Source organism: Entelurus aequoreus, linkage group LG09 (genome assembly GCF_033978785.1).
Source record: "Entelurus aequoreus isolate RoL-2023_Sb linkage group LG09, RoL_Eaeq_v1.1, whole genome shotgun sequence".
NCBI classification, from domain to species: Eukaryota; Metazoa; Chordata; class Actinopteri; order Syngnathiformes; family Syngnathidae; genus Entelurus; species Entelurus aequoreus.
Genome location: NC_084739.1, coordinates 44892557 through 44919984, shown reverse-complemented (window position 1 = coordinate 44919984; position 27428 = coordinate 44892557). Strand labels below are relative to the sequence as shown.

The window sequence follows — 27428 nt, the reverse complement described above, 5'->3', positions numbered from 1 at the left end:
TCCATCACTACAAGTAAAACATCTGGGCGTAGTTTTCGACTCTGACCTTAGTTATAGAAACATATAAAAAATATAACAAAAATAGTTTTTTATCATCTTTGGAATAATCACAAATATGCAAACAATAATAATAATTTTAAAAAAAGCTAATAAAAATTGTAATGAAAATACATTTTTTCACATCTTTATTTACACCAATTTCATATAGTACCGATAAGAGTACCGAATAATACCGGTATCAATATTGGTATCGGTATCAATAAAATCCTAACGATGTACATCCCTACGCAAAACTAAAATGTATCTAAATAAAGTATTTAATTTTGAAATCTGCATTAGCTTCGGTGTATTGTGACACTTAAATTTGACATTACATTAATATTCTCACAGTCGGTATATCTAGGTCTGAATCTTCGTTTTAACAGGTCTGTGTGGAGTTTGCATGTCTACCCCATGCTTGTTTGGGTTTTTCTTCCCCTCACATTAAAAAACCCAAACAAGCATGTTAGGCTTTTCTTCCTTTATGCTTTTAAAAAATTATAACTTATTTATGTGTATTATAGCTATTATTATTTTCAACATTTGATTCAAGTGTAGTTTTTGCACACCTGGAGGTAAAAAAAACAAAACTTAAAGATGGATTTGGCAAACTGTACTTGTAGATTTGTCCTGGCAAAAGCCAGGACAAATGGCAATGGTAAAAAAACAACAATGGTAAAAAACAATGGTAAAAAACTGGTCGTCCACTTTGAAATCAGTAAAGAACCACCCCTAGTAATCGGAGTCTCTAATTTGTCCATACAGTAGGTGTCAATAAGAGTACGCATGTTTGTTTGTCTCTTTGTGCTTTATGACTGACTGCCAATCAGTGTTGAGCACAGGTGTCCTCCTCAAGGCCCAGGAGCCAGATCTGGACTGGATATAATGTGCTCAATAACGCTAAATATAATTGTTCTTTCAATTTTGTCAGAAAAAATGCAATTGTAAATATTCTACACTTTAATATTGTCTAATCATGAAACAACATATTCCAAGCATTTTTTTGTTATCAAAAAAACCTAAATATCTGCTTGTCAACTTCACATATGATTTCGGATCAAATTATTAATAAATTTGTTAGTAAAAAAATCAGAAATGCATGGACAATTGTGAATTGATATCATGAGGTGATTACACGTTTTTATTCGTTTATATTCACTGCTAAATATAGCCGTAACTGCAATGGCCCTGGTCTTGGGTGTGTACCCCAACTCTTGCCCAAAGTCGACCAGTTCACCTGGAATCCTAAACCGGACAAGTGGTATTGAAAATGAATTGATAAACCAATAAAACAAAAACAAATTAAACATAGCTCAGCACAGTTCACCAACACAGTCACCAACAGTCACTATGTCATTTAATTTTTAATGTAATGTTATATAAAAAAAAATATGGTTGTCAACACTAAATTGACCTTAGTGTGAGCGTGAATGCTTGTCTATCTGTATTGGCCCTTCGATGAGGGGGCGACTTGTTCAGTGTGTACACTGCCTTCCACCCGAGTGCAGCTGGGATAGGTTCGGGCCCACCCTGCGACCCCGAGAAGGACAAGTGGTAGAAAATGGATGGATTCAGAATTTACAAAGTGTCGAATAATTTTCAGTGCAACTGTATTAATTTCTAAACAGTGCCCTTAACCAAGGTACACTCAAGATTTACATTTCTTTGGTTACTACTGCGTTCACTAACTAGTATCTTCTATTTTGTGTGTGTCACAGTGGTTCTGGAGCGTATCCCAAATGCCTTGTGTTATTTATACTGTATACAGAACTGTCCTCCATGAGCATGCTCATGTTGCTGAAGGAATGATAAACAACTGTCAGTGTTTGTGTTGTATTTTCTCGTTAAACTCCTGACTGTGGTGTCTGTACTGTATGTGTTCCAGGTTTGTCTCTGGACCACCAGGCACACTCTTCAGTGTCTCGTATTCGTCTGATAGAGAGGGAGGAAGAGAGTCTTTCCTGTTATCTCAAAGCTTGCGACGCTGCTCTGTCATATCTGCAGGAGCTTGATAAGGTGCTTCCAAATAAATGTTGTTTCTAATTCCTAAACCAGACTCTTTAAACAACAGATTTTCACAAATAAGTTAAATTGAATTACTATCTTAGTGATGTCAACAAAATATGTGATTAGGGATAGCTACTGACCCAAGTCAGGCAGTACTACAGGTTACCGATTCATGTAAAAACAAACGGTGCCATATTTCAATACAATGCTCATAGTTTAAATACTTTGTAGGATCAACAAAAGAAAAGCCTGGCACATTCAGCTGAATGGCACTGCCTTCCTGACTAAGGCAACACACTATAGACCAGGGCGGTGTAAAGAGAGAGTATGGACAACTCTGTTTAAAACAATCTCATAAAGGATTGGTCAAAAGCCCCTCACGTGACTACAGGGCGCCATGTTGGACCCCAGTTAGGAGCCGCCGCGAACCGACACAGCACTTTCTCATGAGACATTTCTTTTAATTGAAGAGTTTTTTGCCGTGTAAACATGCCCTGTTGTGCGGCATGAAGACGCTACTCTCGCCAAAAATGCGTAGAAACATTTTCATCGCATCGAAGAAAATTATGGAAAGTAAAGGTTAACCGGTAAAGCTAGAGTGCCATTGAATGACAAAGGTATCTTGTGCCAGGTAAGCAAGCATACACACACACATAAGAAATGTTGTATACCTCACTCTCAGTGACAGTGTATTAATAAACTTTGCCTGACAAAACGTGGCTTCAAATTTGCACGTTTTCTGCAAATATTGCAGTAAAAAGCATCAGTACACTATTCAAATATGGTGATAATAAAATCAGGAAGCCATGCAGACTCGCCACAACAAAACTTATGAAAAACCAAAAGTAAAAGCACCTAGTGTTGTATTTACAAACAATACAAAGAGGCAGACACCACAGTTGACATGCTTCACACACAAGTCATATTTTTTCCACAAGTGTTGGTCCAAAGCTAATGAGAATTTTGGCAAAAGTAGGTTAATATGTTTATTTGGTCATTGTGTGTATTTTTTTTTTTTTTTACATTTATTGCGCCTTTATATATACTTCGTTTTACACAACCTTCTGGTCCCTTAAATGGGAACTGCACTTTTTTTGGAATTTTGCCTATCGTTCACAATCATTATAAGAGACATGACGATGGATGTACTTGTCCAGGGTGTACCCCGCCATCCGCCCGAATGCAGCTGAGATAGGCTCCAGCACCCCCCGCGACCCCGAAAGGGACAAGCGGTAGAAAATGGATGGATGGATGACGATGAATGTTTTTTTGGTTGTTTTTTTTGCATTTTAAATATTAAATAAATGAGATCAAAAGTCTGCTTACAATGGAGCCTATGAATGGTTATTTATTGGGGTTTATGGGCGAAATAGAGGACTTTCCATTAGCTCTGTTGTAAGTGGACTTGTATTTACGTTTTTTTTACAAGTTACAATGCATTAAAAAAAAAATCCATCTTTTGTCATGTCTCATGTTTGTGGATGATAGGCAAAAGTCCAAAAAAGTGCAGTTCCCTTTTAACACTTCATTCATGTACACTGCTGATTGCATCAAATACGGCCGCAAAATTGCTCCCAAATTATACTTTGACAAAAAAAAGAAGCATGTTTTATAGTTAGTTTATGAGCCGGAGTATGTTTAGAACTATATTTGGACTTATTATTTTGGTTTATTTTGTAATAAAAACAACGTCAGAACGACTGCAAATGCATGCTTACAATTTCAAATGTGAAAGGTATCCATCACTATGTAATACGGATATAAATGAACTTCTCGATCCGGAGTGTGTTATGGGAATTGATGTGCATAAAAAGATGTCAGTAAAAGGTCCCAAATGTGTTGTATTGGAAGTTTTATTTGCCATGCATTATTAATAGATTTTATGGGTCTGCAGGTGTACACAGATATTTTGATTAAGTCGATGTTAAGGGGATAATGGCTTTATTTGCAGACCGTAACAACGCCCCACAGTAAGACAGCCAAACTCAGTCTACTTGCTCCACCTGCGGACATGGACCTGGGTTTTTTTCTTCAGGCGGCTCTACAGAGCGCTTACCTGTGTTTGCTGCAAAGAGGGTGAGGTCTCACGCACACACACACACACACACACACACACACACACACACACACACACACACACACACACACACACACACACACACACACACACACACACACACACACACACACACACACACACACACACACACACACACACACACACGCACGCACACACGTTATGTTTGCAGCTTTTTATAGGTAGTCAGGTTTGTTGTCAGAAACAACAGGAAGTTAGACATAGAAAACCAAAGTATGCACCACTGCTGATGCTTGTCAAAGTAAAAATGCTGTAACATTTTTTTGTCAGCAGGTGTCAGTATTACTCTTTGACTCACAAAAGCCAGCAAGGTTAAAATGATAAATGTCCCAATGGACTGAATTACAAAGTGAAAATGCAAAAAGCAAGTGTCAAAAGAGTGTAAAGAGGTGTTTAGTTTAATTTAGTTTATCAAGATCCCTATTAGCTGCAGCTATTCTTCTCGATGTCCAGCAAAAATATACATCCCAAAAGAAAAAACATAAAAACACCTTATCGAGCAAAAACACTAAAAAATCAACAAAAAAACAATTGCATTTATTAAATAAAACCAAACATTGTCGCCTTTAAGCATCATATTATCTCAGTATACAACATGCACAAGTCTTGATTTACATATCTATATATATCTATCTATATATACATTTGTATATATACATATCCATATAAGTATACATGTGTGTGTATATATATATATATATATATATATGTATATATATATATATATATGTATATATATATATATATATATATATATATATATATATATATATGTATGTATGTGTATATATATGTACACATACATATGCACACACTTACACATTTACTTTACAATTACTGTCTATACATATATATGTACATATATTTACATTTTACATATTTAATTTATATCTTAAATCTTAGCCTATCTTAGCTTCTTATTTCAATAAACCACATATGTTATTATATATTCCTTAAAAAGGTTCCAGTTCCATTCACACATTTAAAAAACACTTTAAGACCAATGTCTTGAAAAAAATATATCACTCTTGAATCAACACAGTAGTTAATACTATGGTCAATGTTGATTAAAAAGTAAATGTGGGATATAAATAATAATGGAAGTATAATTGTTTGTATATACTATATAATTGGTGCAAAGGTTTAACACATGTACAAGGATATTTCACATGCCTTTACTGTGTATATAATTGAACTGTGTTTATGTTGTGTATAAAGTGTATTTATAATATGTTGTGCAAAGGACATTTCATAATTTTCAGAAGTTCATCTTGTACTTGACATTGTTTATAGGGTTAGGTGCAATAAGTGTTCAACTTCAGCCTAAACCCTTTCGGTCTGCAACATTTTCATTTTCAATCTATGAACGTACAACTGTTTCTTTATTTTGTTGACCATTGACCAAAGAGAAAAAAACCCAAAAAACTAATATATACATCGAGAAACATAAACAGAAATATATTATCTTATGTACTATTACTGTTAAGAAATATTATTGTCAAATATAGTTTTAATTGTTTAGGTACTGTATATTCCTGATCTAATGAAGTAAATGTGTAACATTGGATAGGTTTGTATGGAGAGAGGGTATAATTGTTGTTCTGTTATTATTCTTTGATATTCTTTTTGGTATTTATGATTTTAACATATAGACATAATACAGATAAATGCCTACATTGTGTGTTTGTTAGTCATTTGGCACAGGGTGCTCACCAGCTGCGTCGTGTGATGAGGGTGGTAGAGTCACGAGCGTCTCAGGGTTTCAGGAAGGTGAGCCGAAACACTTACCAATACAAAGTAGTTCAAGGCCTGGATTTGAACGTACATTTTGCTGACATATACACAAAAATAATAACATTAAACTCCGTAGCTTTTTACATAAAAACTATGAATTGACAAATTGTCTCTTATACAATTTTAAGCACTAATACTTTGTTGTTGCATCTCAGGCTGCAGCAAGAAAACTAGCAGAAGTCCTTCTGAGCTCAGTGAATGAGGACAGCTACTGGCCTCCTCTGGGCCCCCCACCCACTGCCTGGCTCCGTAGAGAGGGAGCCGCCACCTCAAAAGAAGCACGCTATCCTACCTTCAAACCACCACAACGTTACAGCACTGACAGGTTTGAACTTTGAACCCTGTTGGTTTTCTTACATTTCACTGCCTGTAATACAAAAGAGCGATGCAGGAAAAAGATAGGCGTGGGAGGAAAGTTTAATGACAATGATGGCAGACTGATTGCAGGTGTTCACAGGTGACTCTGCCCCAGAAGCACCAAACAAGGGCACTGCCACATAGGTGGACCGCCACGTGAAATGTTATACTTTGCAAACTCGGGAGCAAAGATCCCTAATCCCTTGTCATTTGAGGATTGGAATGATACCACAGGTAGAATTTCTAGTTCAATGTTCCTCACTGAAGCGAGAGAACAAGCTACTTAACAAACAAGAATTCAATCTGGTGCATCTTTAAACATCTAAAATCATGCACAAAGCAAACATGAGCATACATGTTTTTCAACAAGTGAGGAAAAACATAACACTAGAAACCTTAATCATATCAGCGTGTAGTAAAACTATGGAACTGATGGAGGAATGCAAACTATGTTTTCAAATTTACACCACAGTGTTTGATATTGTTTATCCTACATTTAATACATTCAACATTATTCAATATAGGGCTGCAACAATTAATCAATTTGTTATTTCTGTTAATGCACACATGTTAAAGTGCAATTTTAGTGTTGTTCATGTGCATTTAATAGAAAAAAAGGTTACGGCAAGCAGCGAAATCGTTGTTCATTTCAACTATTTTACCTAAAATACGCACCGACGCTATAAAGTGTTTTATCGAAATTCTCGATTTATTGAATAAATGTATTACTCAAATAATTGATAGTTGCAGCCCTAATTGAATTAAGTCTAATTTATTAAATGTAATTATTGTACAATTTTATCCGTTAGTTTTTGACTCCCGTATTTTTTATTTTCATTACTTAATAAGTTATCTCCTAAATGTATTACACATTCTTTATTATTTATTTCTCTATTACAAAATGGCGACGTGGGAACATGTTAATATAAACAAAATGCGAATAGATCAGTGATTGTTGAGGCACAAAAAAAGGTCAAATTGAATAAGATCTGCTTCTTCCTACTACCTACCTTCTGTACATGTGGAATTATGCAAGTGTGTTTGTTAAGCATGTTTGAAATAAACTAAAACGATTGGGCTCTGCAATTGAGTGGCAGCCAGCACAGGGTGTAAAATAAGATGAGAGTTAGAACATTTTTATTTTAATGAATTACACCTTTGTGGATTAGTTTTTGACTGGACCAAAGCAGTAACTAGAAAGTCTCCACAGGCTACTTTTGCATTCGGACACAAAACGGTAACACTATTCATCCCTTTGTCCTTCTCTTTGCAGGAACATCTCAGTTGTTGCTCACACCATGTGAGCCATAATCATTAGACCTGGAAGTGTAACAGTTTGCCATATTCACAGCCTCATATGTACCTTGGTTATAAGGTCATGTTTTGGTATGGGAAGGTAACATACTGCTAAGCTAACAAACATTTTACCCCAAAAAATACGATACTACACAGTATAATCGTTGACAATGTTATTTTTTTACATTTTTGTTAAAATAGTGCAGCAATGCAGACAAAGTGCAACAGTACAAGTTGAACTTTTTTAAATCTAAAGTGTAGCATTATTATTATTAGTATATTTCTTCCTGGCTTTACCCCCGTTACCAACCTGGTAACCTCTCTGCTTTTGTTTAATCCACTTGCTTTGTACGCTTATGACATTTTCTGAAACAGGAAACTCTAATCTAATGGGTTTTCAAGAGTTGGCTTCTCCTTTTTACTATTGTTAGACATGTATACCGCAGGCCAAGGCTACGCTGTTCTGTATTTGTTTACGACATAGACACATCTCTAAGTACTGTACATATCCTGTCCCTTACGCATTGTGTTAACTAGAGGTCCTCAAAATAAAAAAATGTGATTACGAATCCATGAACCATTACATTTGTTGTCACAGCCACATAACTAATCATGTCCCCACGTTTATAAAAAACAGTGTTTGAGATTAGAGAAGGTGGATAGATTCTATTTGTCGTAAGGAGATATTGAGCTTCACTATTGTTTTTGGTCTTTGTGTTGAGTGTTACACATATTTTAAAACGATAATGATATCTGGTAATTTTTTTCCTCAGTCGGGCTGTAAAGAAAGTGATCAGCACTGCATGTGTGTGTATATGTGTATGTACGTGCATGTGTGAGAGAAATCTGAGAACATGCTGTGTAGTGATGATACTCCTAGGGTGGTCTGTGTTGGATTACACACCAGGAGAGTCTGAAAGTGGACACCCGCTGGCAAAGAAGCACACTAACTTTGAAGGCTTAAGTCAATGATACTTGTGTGTTGATAAGACAAAGACAGCCTTCCAGTAGTCTTTTGTGTTTCTTTTTTCTATACAGTTGCTTCTGTCCCCAGGACGTGGTAGAAGAAGCTGTCTTACTGCTTCTAATTACCGAGTCCATGGTGAGACATAAACGCACATACTGAAATGCTTTGGCACACTTTTTAACAGCTGTGGAGATGATCCAACCTACTTTTTCCTCCTTGTCATCACACTAAATATCTTTTTGTGCAGGCCAGTGGTGATGCAGTCATCAGCCGGCAGCCAGACCAGGCCGAGGCGCGCCAGGCCACCTTGCAGGATTCGGTCTCTGTCTACGACTTGCTCACTATCGGCATGGCCAGGAGAGGGCAGTACACAATGTTGTCTGAGGTCTGTGAACACACATGCAGCACTATGCTGCAGGTCTGGGGGAGTACAGTAAAGCAAATGAGTGACAGGTGTGTTAGGAAAGCAACTTCTTAAATCGTTTTAATCAGCCTGAGCTAAAGCAATTATCATGTCTCCCCCAACCTTTCTACACCTTAACCCGTTTTCACCCCACCTCTCAGCTGAGTTACACTGAACGCCTGCCTGCCTGATCTATCCTAGCTTCCTCTCATAATTACAAGTTACGTACATTGTATTGTGACCCCTTCAGTCGTAATTGTTGTATGTATGTATCTGTTGCCTTTAATAATTGAATTGAATCATGCAGAGACTAAACTTCCTACCTAATGTTTAACAAACAAGCGGTTAAATGAGTGTCAATAGTTTCCGATTATTTAATGAACATTTCAGAAATACATTTTCTGCGATAGAGCTGACTGACAGCATCAGGCTGAGCTGCACTCTCTTGCACTCCTCCTCATCCGCACACATCAATCACATCATTATGGACTGAAATAGTGCAGAGTGGGTAGTGAGTGGTGACTGACAGTCATTTCTAGGAAGAAAAATGTGGCAAAGCAAAGTACCCCCTGGTTTAGCAACCCTATAAATGAGACAAAAATTACTGCATGTGTTTCAGTTTATTATACTAATAACTATTTTGTAAGGAAATGTGAACTAATTTGATCTTATTTGACTTGTTTATGTGCGCAGAGCATGCAATATGTTATCAGGAATATTGTCACTTTTCTGCATTAATATTTGCAGTGTCTCGAGCGAGCAATGAAGTTTTCATTCAATGAGTTCCACCTCTGGCACCAGTTGGGCTTGTCACTCATGGCGTCTGGGAAGGTGAGGTCATCAACAGCCCTTCTTACTACACTCACCATGTCGCTGCAGACATCCGTCACTCCAAACATGCAACAAATGGTTAGATAAAGGGGTTTAGGCATTGATAAATGACACAAAATAGACTTCCAAGCTACATGTGTATAATGTCTCTTGTTACAAGTACAACATGACCAGCCATGCACCCCTAATTTGTATGAACTGTCTTGGAATATTGATACTGGTTATACAATGGGGTAGAATATCATTGTCTCTTTGACATAACAACTTCAATAAAGAGGTTTATTCCTGTGAGGGACAAGGCATAGATCATTTATGCTACTTCTGTGTTTCCATCTGTTCCTTATTGTGTGTGTTCGTGTGTGCGTGTGCATGCGTGGGTGTCACACAGAAAAATGGATCTAGGTCCTACTAAAAAGTGACACTGTAGATCAATGAGGGCTCTAGAAATAGGCTGATCCGAAGAAGGAGAAGGGGCAGCTTCAGTGTCGTCAGTTCCGCTTCTATTTAGGGCCAGACGGGTGTGTGGAAATGTGAAATGTGTTCATGCGAGCACAAATGCTTTTGCACGTGGTCCATTTATTTAGTAATTATTTTATATTTCTCGGTTAGTTAGTTATTAATGTCTTCTGCAGCGACAGCTACATGTTTACTGACTGTTGCATTAACATGAATCACAATGTGTATGTGTGTACGTTTCAGGCAGTTGGTGCTGTGTCTGTTTTTAAGGAATGTGCCAGAATGAGACCAGAGGACCCGTCATTACCTCTGTTGGCTGCAAAAGTTTGCATTGGTCAGCTGCACTGGGTAAATACAACAGTCAACATGCAATAACAAGAACATGCCTTAATGCAAAGAATTGCCAGGCACAGTTAAGATTTGTTTCACAGTTTTTCCTCTATATTTAAAAAAAATTATTTGAGTTTATAACTGATCATCCAGGGCAATCACTCTGTTAACTGCGACTCTAAACTGATACTTGGTCTCTTTGTTAATCCCAACAAATAAGTAATATAAGAGAAAAATAAGTGTCAGTGAAAGTGAAAGTGAAATATAATCCAAACATGGAATCAGTGGCTTGCCCTTTCACTAGCTCTACAAGCCCCAAAAAGTCACACCAACAGTGGCAATTTGGGAGGGGAGCGAGAGCATGAACAAGGGGCGAGATGGAAATATGCAGGAAAAGGACCAGATTAGAAAAGAGGAGTTAACAGGGGCGAGTGCGGCGAGCGCATCTGTCAGTGGTTGAAGATCATGCTTGGTCAGAGAGACAGTAAGGAGCTTATGGTCTTAATCACAATGGGACTCAATGGTCATTGCACAGTAGCACATTATATAAATGGACCTCCATTATGCACCATGCACCAAAGAGTCTGGATGTTATGCAGACACCACCAACAAATGTACAACATTTTGATCTGTTGATGCTTGCTGGAGTGCACTACAACCACAGCACTTAAAATCTGATGTACCCTCGTCAACCCTCATGACATCACACATAATTCCTGAAAGGCAGTTTTCTGTTAGTGTCCATGTGAATACTGCCTTCCAGCCACCACTGAGCTAATCGTATGTCTGTAACCTTCACTCATTATGTTGTCTATGGGAAGTTAGCAATGTCTCCATGAGCGAACTGTTTCTCTTTAAGTTTTCAGAAGCAGAGTTTCTGTCCCAGAGTGTTGTGTCCATGGGAGACTTGGCTGGAGAATTTCTTCCCCGGGCCTACCTAGCTTTGGGACTCTCCTACAGTCTGCAGGCTTCTGATGGTGATAATGCACACAATAACAACAATTAGAATTACTGATTAGGTTCATTGTGAAGTAGGTGTTGGACCCCAAAAGGTTGATGGGCAAGGTTTTTCAGCCCTTACAAACAATCACAATTTGTGTTGCATGTTGCTTTCTCCGCATTCTCCGGCTTTCTCCCACTTTACAATAATATGCATGATATGCTAATTGGAGACCAGTCCAGGTTGTACTCCCCTCTCGCCCAAAGTCAGCTCGGATAAACTCTACTCTTTGAGGGTATGGGTCTCAACTCTTCACTCATGGTGCTGCAACTGTATACGCTTAAAGGCCTACTGAAATTAAATGTTTTTATTTAAACGGGGATAGCAGATCCATTCTATGTGTCATACTTGATCATTTCGCGATATTGCCATATTTTTGCTGAAAGGATTTAGTATAGAACGACGACGATAAAGTTCGCAACTTTTGGTCTCTGATAAAAAAAAGGCCTTGCCCCTACCGGAAGTAGCGTGACGACACCGGAGGAAGGACTGCTCATATTTTCCTATTGTTTACACCAGCAGCGAGAGAGATTCGGACCGAGAAAGCGACGATTACCCCATTAATTTGAGCGAGGATGAAAGATTCGTGGATGAGGAACGTAAAAGTGAAGGACTAGAATGCAGTGAAAGACATATCTTTTTTCGCTCTGACCGTAATTTAGGTACAAGCTGGCTCATTGGATTCCACACTCTCTCCTTTTTCTATTGTGGATCACGGATTTGTATTTTAAACCACCTCGGATACTATATCCTCTTGAAAATGAGAGTCGAGAACGCGAAATGGACATTCACAGTGACTTTTATCTCCACGACAATACATCGACAAAGCTCTTTAGCTACTGAGCTAACGTGATAGCATCAGGCTCAAATGCAGATAGAAACTAAATAAATAAACCACTGACTGGAAGGATAGACAGAAGATCAACAATACTATTAAACCGTGGCCATGTAAATACACGGTTAATAATTTCCAGCTTGGCGAAGCTTAAAAATGCTGTTGCTAATGACGCTATTGAAGCTAACTTAGCTACGGAGCTAAGGTGATAGCATCGGGCTCAAATGCAGATAGAAACAAAATACATAAACCCCTGACTGGAAGGATAGACAGGAAATCAACAATACTATTAAACCATGAACATGTAAACACACGGTTAATGCTTTCCAGCTTGGCGAAGCTTAAAAATGCTGTTGCTAACGACGCCATTGAAGCTAACTTAGCAACGGGACCTCACAGAGCTATGATAAAAACATTAGCGCTCCACCTACGCCAGCCAGCTCTCATCTGCTCATCAACATCCGTGCTCACCTGCGTTCCAGCGATCGACGGAAGGACGAAGGACTTCACCACGATCATCCGTGCGGTCGGTGGCTAGCGTCGGCTAGCGCGTCTGCTATCCGAGTCAAAGTCTTCCTGGTTGTGTTGCTGTAGTCCGCCGCTAATACACCGCTTCCCACCTACAACTTGCTTCTTTTCAGTCTTCATTGTTCATTAAACAAATTGCAAAAGATTCACCAACACAGATGTCCAGAATACTGTGGAATTATGAGATGAAAACAGAGCTATTTTGTATTGTATTCAATGGGGTACCGATACTTGCGTTTCACTGGTTACGTCACGCGCATACGTCATCATCCAAAGACGTTTTCAACCGGAAGTTTAGCGGGAAATTTAAAATTGCACTTTATAAGTTAACCCGGCCGTATTGGCATGTGTTGCAATGTTAAGATTTCATCATTGATATATAAACTATCAGACTGCGTGGTCGGTAGTAGTGGGTTTCAGTAGGCCTTTAAAATCACTGTGTTTGGCCCGTGGCCAATTGGCACATTTTCACTCTGGCCCTTGGAGGCAAAAAGTGTGGGTACCCTGATCTAAAACAGCACTTTGATATTAAACTTTGATATCACATGATACAGGGAAGCTGGTGTCTAAAAAAGTATTCGTAAAGGGGAAATTCACTTTTTGGGAATTTTGTCTATCATTCACAATCCATATGTAAGACAAGAACACATGTTTTTCTTTTTTTATGCACCCTAACTCGTAAATAAACACTAGCAAAAGTCAGCTAACAATGGAGCCGATTGTAGTCGCTCTGTTCCACCTATAAAGCGTTCTAAAAAACATCAAAAAACCTTGATCAACGTTTTATATACACAACTCAAAACCAGTGAAGTTGTAACATTGTGTGAATCGTAAATAGAAACAGAATACAATGATTTGCAAATCCTTTTCAACTTATATTCAATTGAATAGACTGCACAGACAAGATATTTAATGTTCGAACTGAGAAACTTAATTTTTTTTTGCAAATAATTATTAACTTAGAATTTAATGGCAGCAACACATTGCAATAAAGTTGGCACAGGGGAATTTTTACCACTGTGTTACATGGCCTTTCCTTTTAACAACACTCAGTAAACATTTGGGAACTGAGGAGACCAATTTTTGAAGCTTTTCAGGTGGAATTCTTTCCCCCCAGCTTAAGTTGTTCAACAGTCCGGGGTCTCCGTTGTGGTATTTTACGCTTCATAATGCGCCACACATTTTCAATGGGAGACAGGTCTGGACTACAGGCAGGCCAGTCTAGTACCCGCACTCTTTTACTATGAAGCCACGCTGTTGTAACACGTGTAGGATGTGGCTTGGCATTGTCTTGCTGAAATAAGCACGGGCGTCCATGAAAAAGACGTTGCTTGGATGGCAACATATGTTGCTCCAAAACCTGTATGTACCTTTCAGCATTAATGATGCCTTCACAGCTGTGTAAATTACCCATGTCTTGGGCACTAATACACCCCCATAATATCACAGATGCTCGCTTTTGAACTTTGCGCCTGTAACAGTCCGTATATGGTTCTTTTCCTCTTTGGTCTGGAGGACGCAACGTCCACAGTTTCCTAAAACCATTTGAAATGTGGACTCGTCAGACCACAGAACACTTTTCCACTTTGTGTCAGTCCATCATAGATGATCTCGGGCCCAGCAAAGCCGGCGGCGTTTCTGAGTGTTGTTGATAAATGGCTTTCACTTTGCATAGTAGAGTTTTAACTTACAGATGTAGTGAAAAACGGTAGTTACTGACAGTGGTTTTCTGAAGTGTTCCTGAGCCCATGTGGTGATATCCTTTACACATTTGTCGGTTATTGATGCAGTACCGACCTGAGGGATCGAAGGTCACAGGCATTCAGTGTTGGTTTTTGCCTTGCAGCTTATGTGCAGTGATTTCTCCAGATTCTCTGAACCTTTTGATGATATTACAGACCGTAGATGGTGAAATCCCCAAATTCCTTTCAATAGCTGGTTGAGAAATGTTCTTCTTAAACTGTTCGCCAATTCAGTTTAAGTTTATTTCAAACATGCATACGATACAATGTAATGCATCACACAATTCAACTTGTTTCATTACAGCATGTTAGAAAAGGAGTAGGAAGAAGCAGAATTTATTTAATCCTACCCCTTTTCATACTGCTCTCACTGGGATGCCGACTGATGGGATGTTCATATGTTACTATTTACCGGTATATGAAGAATTAATCATAATCCTCAAGAAGTTGTTAAAAAAAAAAGTTGCCGCAAAACAAGCCTTTTTTTCGTGTCTATCTCACCATCTCCGAGTCTAAGTTAAATGTAAAGTTTACCAACCTCTCGATTTGAGGCGACAACCTTCTACTGTCCAGGTAAGCGGCATGATTTATAATCTAGAATGATTTTTTTCCAACCTAGAGGCGCTGCAGCATCTCACCACCGGCTCAGTATGTCAATAACAGCATAAGCTAGCTAGCGCTCTGTGATCACGGCGCTGCAAAAAATAGATTGTTTGGGTTAACGCTTATAATAACAATATTGCTAATACTCGGTTAATATTCAGGTAACAAGTTAAAGTTAAAGTTAAAGTACCAATGACTGTCACACACACACTAGATGTAAATACAGTATTTTTGGCATTTTTGGATGTTTTTCAGAGGGCTTAATATGCAGAATAGTGTACCCTATAAGGGTTGTGAATGATAGGCAAAATTCCAAAAAAAGTGCAGTTCCCCTTTAAGAACAAGGACTAGGCTCAACAAGGGTTGTTAAGAAAATAATTAGAAGGACAGAAGACTTTACAGCACAAAATAATCAAGTTGTAAAATAATCAAGTTTAATCTCGCAAATTTTCATGCAATTCGAAATGAAATGTCAACTGAAGCTGCAAAATTGTATTTGCATTCGATGATTTTCAGCCACTTCAACTATTGCCTTACCAGCTTGTCTCAGGTTGGTCATAGTTTAAAAAACCCATTGGAAATCTTGTACAAACAATCAATTAAAGTTATGGATAAAAAACCTGGGCACTATCATCACTGTGCCATCCTAAAAATAATACAGTATTTTAAACTGGAACAGTCTTCACACATTTGCAGACTTAAAACTGACCTATAAAGTACAGCATGAATTGGCTACAGATCCTTTGGCAGAGTTCGTCAGCCAAAGAAACAGCCGTGAGCGTGTCACTCGAGGCTCTGTCAGAGGTGACTGTTCTATTTCTCCGCGCAGGAGCACTTTCAGTAAGTCAACCTGGTCAGTAAGGAGTGCAAATGTGTGGAACGCCGTGCCTGAGGAGGTTAAACTGGTCACAACATACAAGGCCTTCACAAAAAAATTGAAAATGTGGCTTATCAACGCCTACAGCTGCCAGCTGCCAGCACTAAAAGATGAGCCTGCTTTGATGCTATGATAAATGTTATGTTGTGGTGTATTTTAATTTTTATTATATCGTATATGTATTGTGTGCTTTTTTTCTTTTTCTTTCTTTTTCTTTTCTTTTTCTTTGAAATTCTAATTTTACTGCCTTTTGGCTAATTCTGGCTTTTTTAACCATGTGTTTTATGAAATTGCATTGTCCCCTTTGAAATAAACTCATCTTAATCTTAATCACATTAGAATGTATGTAGTAAGAGGACTCCCATTCAAAGCAGAATAATGTGCGACTATATTACAGACATGATGTTGAATCCACATGTTGGATTCTATTCCCTAAAAGTACAGAAAATAACTTGCTAATTCTTTCCTTTTTACATAGCCTCTCTGAAGGAAGATCGGGATGAATACAACAAAAAAGCACTACGATATCTAAGAAAGTAAGTTGAGATGTTTCTGACTTATATTGATTTTAGTATGTATTTTTTTTCTTGTACATTAATTAAAGGTCAAATATGTTAAGCAATCTAACCTGAAGAATGGGGATGGGTTTGAACAGTTGAACCAGTTCCTGGTACTGTACCTAGGAATCAAATACCGGTACCCATTTTCGGTACTTTACGTGTTAATAAATGTTTATTATTTTAATAATAAAAATATTTTTTAATAAAACGTTTAACAGTGAGCTGATAATTATAACTGTGCTGTCCACTTATAGCTTGATTTCTTACACTTCTGAGTCTCATTAGCAAGTATTATATAGTAGATGTTGGTTGCAGTTGCAATTCTAAGATGTTAGATGGCAGTAGTGTGCAGACTACGGCAGGGGTGCCCATCAGGTCGATCGCGAGCTAATTGTGTAGGGTAAGTCGATCGCCAGCCTGGCATTAAAAAATAGACCTAATAATTATCCATCATCAATCTTCACTATGACTTCACTTTTGTCACTTGATTGACATTCACGGCACCCAAGGATCTTGTGAGATGACACTGGCCTCTGCGTGCTCAGTCTTAAGAAAAAAACGACCGGCAAGAAGGCAAGAAACACTTTTTGTTTCAACAGACTCTTGCGCCTGAAGACCCATCGTACAGTTCCTGTCTTCTTTTTGCTTGCACTTATAAAATAAGGCACCTTAATTTGGTCATTAGAAAAGTAGCTCACCTGCTGAAAAATTGTGGGCACCCCTGGGCTACGGTGTGTTGGCTATTCTGGAAATAGTCTTTGCCATGAAGGTCAATGTGCCAGTCTCGTCTTTTGTTGAGCTCTACAACATGTTTATACTGTAACTATTGTATTTATTGCACAACAGCTGTACATCTTTCTTGTAGTTTTCATTACTAATTTTGGAGATGTTGAAATCACCGGGTAAAATTGCTAATGCTAATCAATGTAAATTAGCATCGAGCTAGCGCATTTTCTAAACTGTTCAAGAGTCTTTTATCAGGTGCTTTGTTGGCTTGTAAAATTGTAACACTACCTATCTGTAGTTAGTATAAGTCTGTTATGACTGCTGCTTGAGCTCGTTTTCCCGCCAAGTGTTTGAGCCGGTGCCGAGTCTGCAACCGGGCGTGACGTCACGTGCAACAAAGGTATTGAAATAGGATGGTACCAACGGATTTCGGTCAGTGCATATAAAAGTACCAAATACCAGAATGTTATCCATCCCTACTGAATAGCATAGCTATTGAAAATGTCCATCTCCATCTGATGACTAACATTATTTGACAATGTTGCTAGAGTAGTGCACTGTTAATGTAATGCAATTTTTGACACAATTTGTTTGTTGGCTTTATTATTTCTTTCTTCACAGGGCCCATTCATTTGACCCACAGGATGCTCACATTACCATGTGCCTGGCTCTTCAGTTGGCACTTGTGCGCCAGGTGAATACAAACAACTCATTTGTCATGTTTATTGACATGCATTCTTGAAATATATCGCTGTTCCAACCCCAAAAACAGAGGTCTTCCACAGGGTGTCCTTACAGCAGGGGATCGTTGTCTCTTGGTTGATTAGACTATTTATTTATTCTTTTAATGTACATAAACAAGAATCCAACATACTGTACAGTACCTCACGGCTGCCCTACTCACTGTATTTACTAAGGATGTCCTAATTCGATATTGATATTGGATATCGGGCCGATTTAAGCAAAATAAATAGTGTCTGTTTATATCAGCTTGCATCTAATCATGCCGATATCAACTCCTATACAAGTCATCCTTTACATGTGCAAAGCTGTACAGAGAGTTAACATCTAAATATTCTCCAATAAGCAGACACGGTTGGACTTTTTTGTGTTTTAATGAAGTAATCTACAAAACACAGTCTGTCATAGGCTAGCAGCAACACAACAGCTAAACACATAATAGCACACAAGCTGGACTTATGTAATAAGTGTCCTCAATTGAACAATATTCCAGTCTAAAATACCACATTGTCAATATAAACGAGTATCAAATAATTATAGTTGCATATTACTTACACATACAACGTCTCAAAAGGCAGAAGCGCTAAAGGAAGTATACAGTAACAAACATGTCTGCATCATTCATTGTAATGCCTCATGAGCTTTACTTACTGTGGCCACAAAGTACAACAAAAAAAACTATTACCACTCCACTTCAACTGACAGATAGCACAAGTCAATTCCAGACGATTTTTAATAAATAGGTTTATGTTATTGTGGTAGCTACCATTGTTCTCTGTTTAAGGAATTTCACTTGATCAAACTTTTTTCCTACAAGTAGCTTGAATATATGAAGCCAAGTTTTATTTGAATAGCTTAGTTTTGAATGCACAGTAACTAGTTAGGTTTATACATGCCACTTTTAACTAGGGATGTCCGATAATTACTTTTTTGCCGATATGCGATATTTCGATATTGTCCAACTCTTAATTACCGATATCAACCAATACCGATATATATAGTCGTGGAATTAACACATTATTATGCCTAATTTTGTTGTGATGCCCCGCTGGATGCATTAAACAATGTAACAAGGTTTTCCAAAATAAATCAACTCAAGTTATGGAAAAAAGTGCCAACATGGCACTGCCATATTTATTATTTAAGTCACAAAGTGCATTATTTTTTTTAACATGCGTCAAAACAGCAGCTTGGAATGTGGGACATGCTCTCCCTGAAATAATCCTGATACCCACTACAACTATGGGAAACACTGTACTTTGACTTTCACAAAGTGCTTCTTTTTTTTTTTTAAACATGCCTCAAAACAACAGCTACAAAAACAATGAAGGCACACAGCTTCAGTCCAGAGTATACTATAAATTTGGCTCAATCTGCCCAGTTCTTAACATATTCGTATGAGTAACAAAAATGTGCAAATAAAAACAAGAAAGGCACAAAAATAAAAAACTGCTTCAGTCTAGACTAGTGGATAACACAGCCATCCTTTAAAGTGCATGAACATTAATAAAACTGCTTCAGTCTAGACTAGTAGAAAACACAGCCATCCTTTAAAGTGCATGGGGAAAAAAGGCACAAAACATAAATAAAACAGCTTCACTCAGTCCAGTCTATTTGTGCAACAGATGAAGCTCAAAGAGTGGGCTAATTCTTTTTCTCCTTGTCATCACGTGTGAGAGGTAGATTTTTCTGAATGATAACAAGCATATGCTAGGGGTTCTGTGTATTTGTTCTGTTGTGTTTATGTTGTGTTACGGTGCAGATGTTCTCCCGAACTGTGTTTGTCATTCTTGTTTGGTGTGGGTTCACAGTGTGGCGCATATTTGTAACAGTGTTAAAGTTGTTTATACGGCCAACCTCAGTGTGACCTATATGGCTGTTGATCAAGTATGCTTGCATTCGCTAGCGCGTGTGTCAAGCCGTAGATAGTATGTGACTGGGCCAGTACGCAAAGACAGCGCCTTCAAGGATTAATTTGCGCTCTGTACATCTTCCTGCGTCCGTGTACACAGCGGCGTTTTAGAAAGTCACAAATTTTACTTTTGGAAACCGATACCGATAATCTTGAAACCTATACCGATAATTTCTGATATTACTTTTTAAAGCATTTATAGGCCGATAATATCGGCGGTCCGATATTATCGGACATCCCTACTTTTAACCCTTCCCTAGTTCAATCAGCATATCTGAGTCCAGGTCGCAGATGCTGCAGCCTCAGTAAGGATGCCCGGACTTTTCTGTTCCTGGTTAGCGCATTCAGCTCCACCGGGGGAGGGGTAAACACTTGGGCATTCCCAGGCCAGCTGTGGGACATAGCCCCTGAAATAGATGCTTAAACCACCTCAATTGGCTCCCCTCAATGTGGAGGAGTAGCGGCTCTACTTTGTGCCCCTCCAGAATTGCAAAGTTGCTCACTGTATCTGGTAGAGTCCAAACAGCCTGCAGAGAAAGTTCATTTCAGGGGCTTTTCTCAACAATCTTGCCCTTTTGGTCACTGCTTTAAACTTGTGACCACAGGGCAGGGTAAGGACGTTGACTAACTGGTAAATTGAGACACCGCCATGACAGCCAAATACTGTGATTGCAATATTGCAGGTGCAGTAAATAAATTGTATTTTGAAGGTCCTTGAACATTCCTGTTCAAAAGGGTACCATAGTAACTAATACTGATCTTACCACTTGTTAGCACAGTGTGCAGGTAGACAGACTGCAGTGAAGATAGATTGGAACGATTGTTTTAAACTGGTGTACCAAACCGAACTGTACAATTACGGCTTTAATTACCTCCAATAATGGATATGTGTGCAGGTATCGGCAGCCATGGAGTCCTTGCAGGAGGCTTTATCTCTCCAAGGGGATGACTTACACTCCCTCCACTTGCTGACTCTTCTCCTCAGTGCTCAGAAACACCACCGCCATGCCCTGGACACCTTGGGACTGGCCCTCAGCCAACACCCTGACAACTTCAAGTAAAACCCACAAGACAGTCCCACTCACACATGTAATAGAAAATAATAGGCAAACACTTTTTAGACTGTGTCCAGCGTCTTTAAGATAGAATGTGCACAAGTTATTTCGAAACTGCTGCAGTAACACTTGTCAACTTGCAGGGATAGGGTGTCTCAGCTCCACTGCGTTGGAGGCCAGGCGCGCGCACACACACACACACACACACACACACACACACACACACACACACACACACACACACACACACACACACACACACACACACACACACACACACACACACACACACACACACACACACACACACACACACACACACACACACACACACACACACACACACACACACACTTGCAATGCCTTATTTAGAAGTGCCAGAGTGAAGGCCTGCATTGCGGTACCTATTTCCCCTCACACACCCCTTACCCTTTTAACTCGGCAGCGTTGGCCCAAGCCCTGCCATTGCTGTTTTGACGAAAACATGCACCCCCAACATAGTCCTGAACTATCATACTATTTTCGTTTATCAAATTCAGTTAATAATTAATATCTAGTTGTATGAAATTAAACATTAACCAGGTATCTTGAATAATAAATACAGAATAATAATGTAATGTAGTTAAAGCCAAATTATATGTGAAGGTTGTAACAGTCCACATCTAGTGTGTGTGTGACAATTATTGGTACTTTAATCTTTAATTTAATTAGTTCCTTCACATAAACTACATTATGGAAAGCATGTTGCATCATCTCTCAGATGTGTTTACGCACTGTTTCAAGGGCCTGTTAAGCATTTCTCAGTACAGCCAATAGGGGTCAGTGTTGGCCACCATGCCCCCAACAGGACAGGATGGGGTACATTCCCACATCAGGATGGAGTGGAGAGTGATAATGCAGAAACACTACAAAATCAATGACACAATGCAGGGAGGGACACAATTAAGAGTTGAAAACACAGCAGAAGAGACATTTGGTTCTGTGATGAAGCTGCATTGCTTTGCCTTGCATCAGATGTCACTGGCAGTAAAGCACCCCCACCTGATTGTAAAGAAGCACATAAGACAATGCATAACGACAAAGCACAGGGCAGGATGTATCCTGTTTGTGTTTGCTAACAGCCATGTAATGAAGGGGTCAAATTATCCAAAATTATGGGTTTGTTGGAATCATAGAATTATCGTGAAACACGATAATTGTCATATGTCTAGTCTGGCAACGCTGCCCTTCATGTAAAACCTCTCTTCTTTCTGTCTGTCTTCGGTCTATAAGACACAACACACACACAAACGCACGTTTCCTCTGTAGAGACACTTGACTGCTTTGACCCATTTAAGTGCTCTTTTCCAGACCGGCCAATCACATTTGCTCTTTGAGCCGGGAATCCCCATCACCTCGGTAACCATGAGGTCATATGGGTAGAACATGCAACATCAGTTGTCATCTTCTGGGAAGGTACAGAGAAATTGAGTCAAACATTAAGAGATTGCAAATAAATCTGTATACCAGCAGCGTACTGAATGGAACAGTTCAAATTGTCAGTGGAAATTCCTCTCAAGTTTATGGCCCCTAAACATTTGTAATTTCTAGACTATTCTAGTTGAGCTTGAACACAGCATTAGAAGAGAAGGTGAGAAAAGCAACGTTTTGAGATTTTCCAGCAACACATGATTCAATTTTTGTCCAACAATTTATTTTATTAATAATAGTTAAAGCAACAACGTGTGATCAGCCAGAGCCTATCCCAGGGTGGGTAACAATAAGAAAGGTTTTTTGGTGCTTTGCTTCCAGTCCTACCGTACACTTACAAAATGTATCAGTGTATTGAAAAAAACATCTTTAGAAGGAAATGTTTTGAACTAAGTGATAATTACAGTTAGAGATAAAGACATATATATATAAGTATGATGCTGTGCAATTTTATAACAATAAAACTACATTCATAATTTAAACATACTCTCGGACTGTGTCAATCAAAACTGAAAATTATATTTTGTAAGTTTTTATATAGCTCATGTATTGGATCATTTGATTATTGTGTAAGTACAGTGGTACCTTAACTTACGATAATAATTTTTTTTTTTGTTACACGTCGCTGTTCTTGCTTTGTTTGGAAAAGAAACAAACATACGTTTTGATTAGACATTTGACGTGTGCGTTTGAGCGCTGCTTAGAGATCGACACAATCCTGCCCTCCAACCATCGGAAATGAGAAAGTTAGTGCAAAGGAGAAGAAGTCAGAGGACCATATCAGAGGAAAAAAACATAAAAAATGTCTAACCTGTTACCCACTTTCGCGTTGTCAGTCTGCATCACACAAGCTGCAGCCAGAATCCGTGGCATGCAGCCACCAAACGACTATTAGCCATGAACATTTTTAGAAGCTGCAGATGCTGTGTTTGATGTGTTTCAGTTTGTTTTGTTTAGCCGTCCCTCAACACATTTGACAGTCGAGCTTTAGCTTTGATACACAGACAAACAGTATTGCTTGTATTCCGACACGTGACTTTTTCTCAAGTGAAAACCAGTGGTGGTCAACCAAGCTAAGATAGCTGTTGTACAGCAAACAGCACACGATCTATCTGAGTACAAAATAGGCTTAAATTTTCCTTTAAAAAGCAGATACAAGCAAAAAATCTAACTATGCAATGGAATATATCACTATACTTTATCAAAAAATGTCTACAAATTCTTTGTTTGTGGCTGGGTCAAAGAAATTGGTATCAAGACTCTCCCTGAAAAATATGCATTGTTCTTGCTCAGGTAAGGTTTCATTTTGTGAATTAATTTCACGTCTAAATAAGCCATGTTTGTTGCTGTTGATGGCTCCGTTATTCGAGTAGCGTGTTTTTCCCCATCTTTATCAAAATGTAACTATAACATTGTGTACGTGCTGAAAGCCTAATTTATGATTGCTGCCTTTGGTAAAAGCTTTTAGGTTTTGTTCACATTTGCTTTCTTTTATTTAGACAAGCCGAGTTGGTGCTTTTCGAAACACTTATAGCAAAAATGTGTTCAATACAAATAATATCAAGATAATACTTAAATGGGAAATAATAAATGTTAAAGGTATATCAAACAAACATTTAATGAAGTGAACACTGCAAAGTCATGCATTCTTCAACTCTGCTCCCTTGGGCTGCATTGTGAGCTGCATGCTTTTCTCGTTGTTTTGTAAAATCTTGCACTTTTCCACTCTTTTTGATTACCTCTCGAAGAACTCTGAAGAAACGTTTATCCTTTTTGCAATTTGAACGATTTGTACAGCCGAAAACAACACAAGAGTGGTAAACACTATTATTACAATATTTGATGGCACCACTGTAGGTATTAGTAGAATATGCTATTGTAATTTTTTCAAATAGTATTTATTATCTTAAAGTTTGTTTTTCCTATTAAAATTTACATGTTAAGATTGTGGTTTTTAAGAGGGGCCAAGCACAGATTAAATGAATTTCAATTTCTTTTTAGGGGTCTGGGTTGATGTGAGATATAATTGTTTTGCGTTACCAGCTTGGTCGGGAATGTAATGTGTTCATAAGTTGAGGTACTACTGTAGTCTTAATATTATGGCTATCTGGTTTATATGTATGACAAAAGAGAAATCCTCAATCAATGGAAATGATTGCAGACATAATGGAACTCAATGTCTGTGTAGATTTTAAGTAATCTAGGTCATGCAGACCAGTAAAGGTTAAATCGAGACAACTGGACTTTGTTGAGGACATTTCACTCTTATTCTTAAGGGTTCTACAGTCGTAAAATGTAAGTGTGGAGTCTCCCTATGTATGTCTTTGGTGAGAATGTCCGTAGGGGGTGGTCAGACCCGACGAGGCCCTAGTCTGGCTTGACCATGATGCATAACAATAGGTTATTCACCTCCCTGGTGGCAAAACAACTGACCACTCTACTCGTGAAATGAGACAAACTTTGGGGAAAAGATGTCAGAACATTATCGTCTGCAGTACATGAGTATTTAAAGCTCACCCTCAAACCCTTCGAATAGTATCATTTTTGGACGCACATCCAAGCGGCGCACTTACCCGTGTAAAAAAATATCCAAGGAGGGTAACCTTAAACGATGGGTTAGTGTGGCTGACACGGGGTTTAGGCAAAATAGTTATTCGTTCAAGGAGTTATCTGGCTTAATATAGACAGGGCCTTAGTGTAGAGGCAACCTAAGATCTTAATTAGTCTAGATTGTATTTTTTTACTCATCCTTCCCCAGCGTTTTACCTTTTTCCCCATCTTTTACGGGGCGCCTTGTGGCGACCCATTAGCGTTCCTGTTCTGTAACCCTGTACACTGTTTGTTTGTCTAATCTTGAACAGGTTTGTGCTGAAAACAAAGTTTCGTTGTACTTGTGCAATGACAATAAAGACCTATCTATCTATCTATCTATCTATCTATCTATCTATCTATCTATCTATCTATCTATCTATCTATCTATCTATCTATCTATCTATCTATCTATCTATCTATCTATCTATCTATCTATCTATCTATCTATCTATCTATCTATCTATCTATCTATCTATCTATCTATCTATCTATCTATCTATCTATCTATCTATCTATCTATCTATCTATCTTAACCTTGCGCATTCATCTTTGTGTGGCACTGTCTTTGTGTGTATGTTGTCCTTGTTAGCCATCGACTCTGTACCACAGCAAACGGTTAGATTGCTGTCGCATACCAAATTTCTTCTTTCCCCGTTTTTCTCACATGGTCTTTCACTGACCTCTTGTTCCATGCCTTCCTTCTTTGCGCTTTAGCAACTGACATCTTTCCACACCGTAGATCATTTTTAACCTATGAATTGTACCCAGCTTTTTAAATTCCAATCACGCAGTACTTGGATATGCTTTTCACAGTGTGATGGGCTTCTGCATCAGATGGAAGGGGAGGTGTGTATGTGTGTGTCATGCTTCTGGTCCCACAGTTGGTTCTAAAGAAAATGATTAATCCCTGCCTTTGATTCGGCATTCATCAAACAGGGGGTTGCCACATGAGCTATGTGCATGTATGTGTGTGTATGTGTGTGTGTATATACCTATATGTACTGGCACGCACATACTTGCCTCAGGCTTTTTTCCCAAACAAAGCATATCTGCACAGGCTCGAGTAAAGTAATTTATTGCATGATTTGTACATGTGTGTGCACATGCACGTGCCTGCAGAAAACACAAACCTTGATCTGTGGGAGTGCAGAATGAGTAATGCAGGATGTAATAAAGGAAAGTTGTCTTTAAATGGAGTTGATGCCTCATCCCTCCCAGCTGGCCACCACTAACAATTTACACAGCAATGCTGCTCGCTGTCATCCACTCACCAACACTGCGCTCTGCATACTAGGCTGAGAAGGCTTTTTCCCAGGAGGCTGAAAATGACAATTGTAATCGGATGTGCATTATTTAATCTTGAAATCTACCTTTTGTATTGTAGCTCTCGGTCAAACACTGCCTTGAAACAGCTGAATAACAAGATGGGGTGCCTAATCCTTGAATGACTTTGAAGAGTTTTTATTTACAATTGAAAATGATTGAGGCCCAAAGTTTGTAGATACAAACTGCATTAGCTTTACATTAATAATTGTGGATTTCTGATGTTTTCGTTTGAATGTTGTTTTAATCTAAAACAATACGATACAAATTACTGTGTTTCTAATCAATAGTACTGTCCTGTCGATATACAACCTGAGATAATTGTATTGTGACGGCATTTATATATTCTGTTTCCCAAATATATGTCCAAAGAAAGTAAAAATGGGTACTAAATTTTGCACTTTTATGGGTACCGAACTAAATCCGTCGGTACTACCGGATAACGATTCAAGCAAAATCAAACTGTGCCATATTTAGAAACGTTTGTTAAACGTGACGTCACGTCCGGTCACAGACTCACAAGCACATGGCTGGGAAACAAGCAGTCAAGCACTCAGAGCGGACTCGGCCAGACTGCCTTTATCGGTAATGTTAACTTTTTCAATGTTAACAAAGCAAGAAGAAGGTTCACGAAAATACAGTAAGGCAATTTTTTCCAAATGTGCTAATTGATAATTAAGTGCAAATTGACATTGGATTTGCCATAGACACGCTACCGTTTAGCATTACCAATATGCATGGCGATTTCAACACCTCCAAATTTGGTCATGAAAACTACAATACAGGGGCGGCATGCGTAGAGCAGCCGTGCCAGAAACCTGAGGGTTGCAGGTTCGCACCCCGCCTCTTACCATCCAAATTGCTTCCGTTGTGTCCTTAGGCAGGA

The 27428-nt window shown here is 38.6% G+C and overlaps 1 protein-coding gene across 4 annotated transcripts in view; it reads left to right on the top strand.

Annotated features, from left to right (window-relative positions):
* ttc7a (tetratricopeptide repeat domain 7A) overlaps positions 1 to 27428 on the top strand; it is a 131534-nt gene that overhangs the window by 23779 nt on the left and 80327 nt on the right. For 3 of the 4 annotated variants that reach the window (XM_062058814.1, XM_062058812.1, XM_062058815.1), the window contains exons 5-16: positions 1925 to 2055; positions 3998 to 4122; positions 5836 to 5914; positions 6094 to 6263; positions 8630 to 8693; positions 8806 to 8943; positions 9709 to 9792; positions 10492 to 10596; positions 11438 to 11555; positions 16642 to 16699; positions 18071 to 18143; positions 20999 to 21159. In XM_062058814.1, coding sequence (XP_061914798.1) covers positions 1925 to 2055; positions 3998 to 4122; positions 5836 to 5914; positions 6094 to 6263; positions 8630 to 8693; positions 8806 to 8943; positions 9709 to 9792; positions 10492 to 10596; positions 11438 to 11555; positions 16642 to 16699; positions 18071 to 18143; positions 20999 to 21159 — 1306 coding nt within the window. The remainder of the gene's footprint in view (positions 1 to 1924; positions 2056 to 3997; positions 4123 to 5835; positions 5915 to 6093; positions 6264 to 8629; positions 8694 to 8805; positions 8944 to 9708; positions 9793 to 10491; positions 10597 to 11437; positions 11556 to 16641; positions 16700 to 18070; positions 18144 to 20998; positions 21160 to 27428) is intronic. The other variant, XM_062058813.1, reaches the window with a different exon arrangement.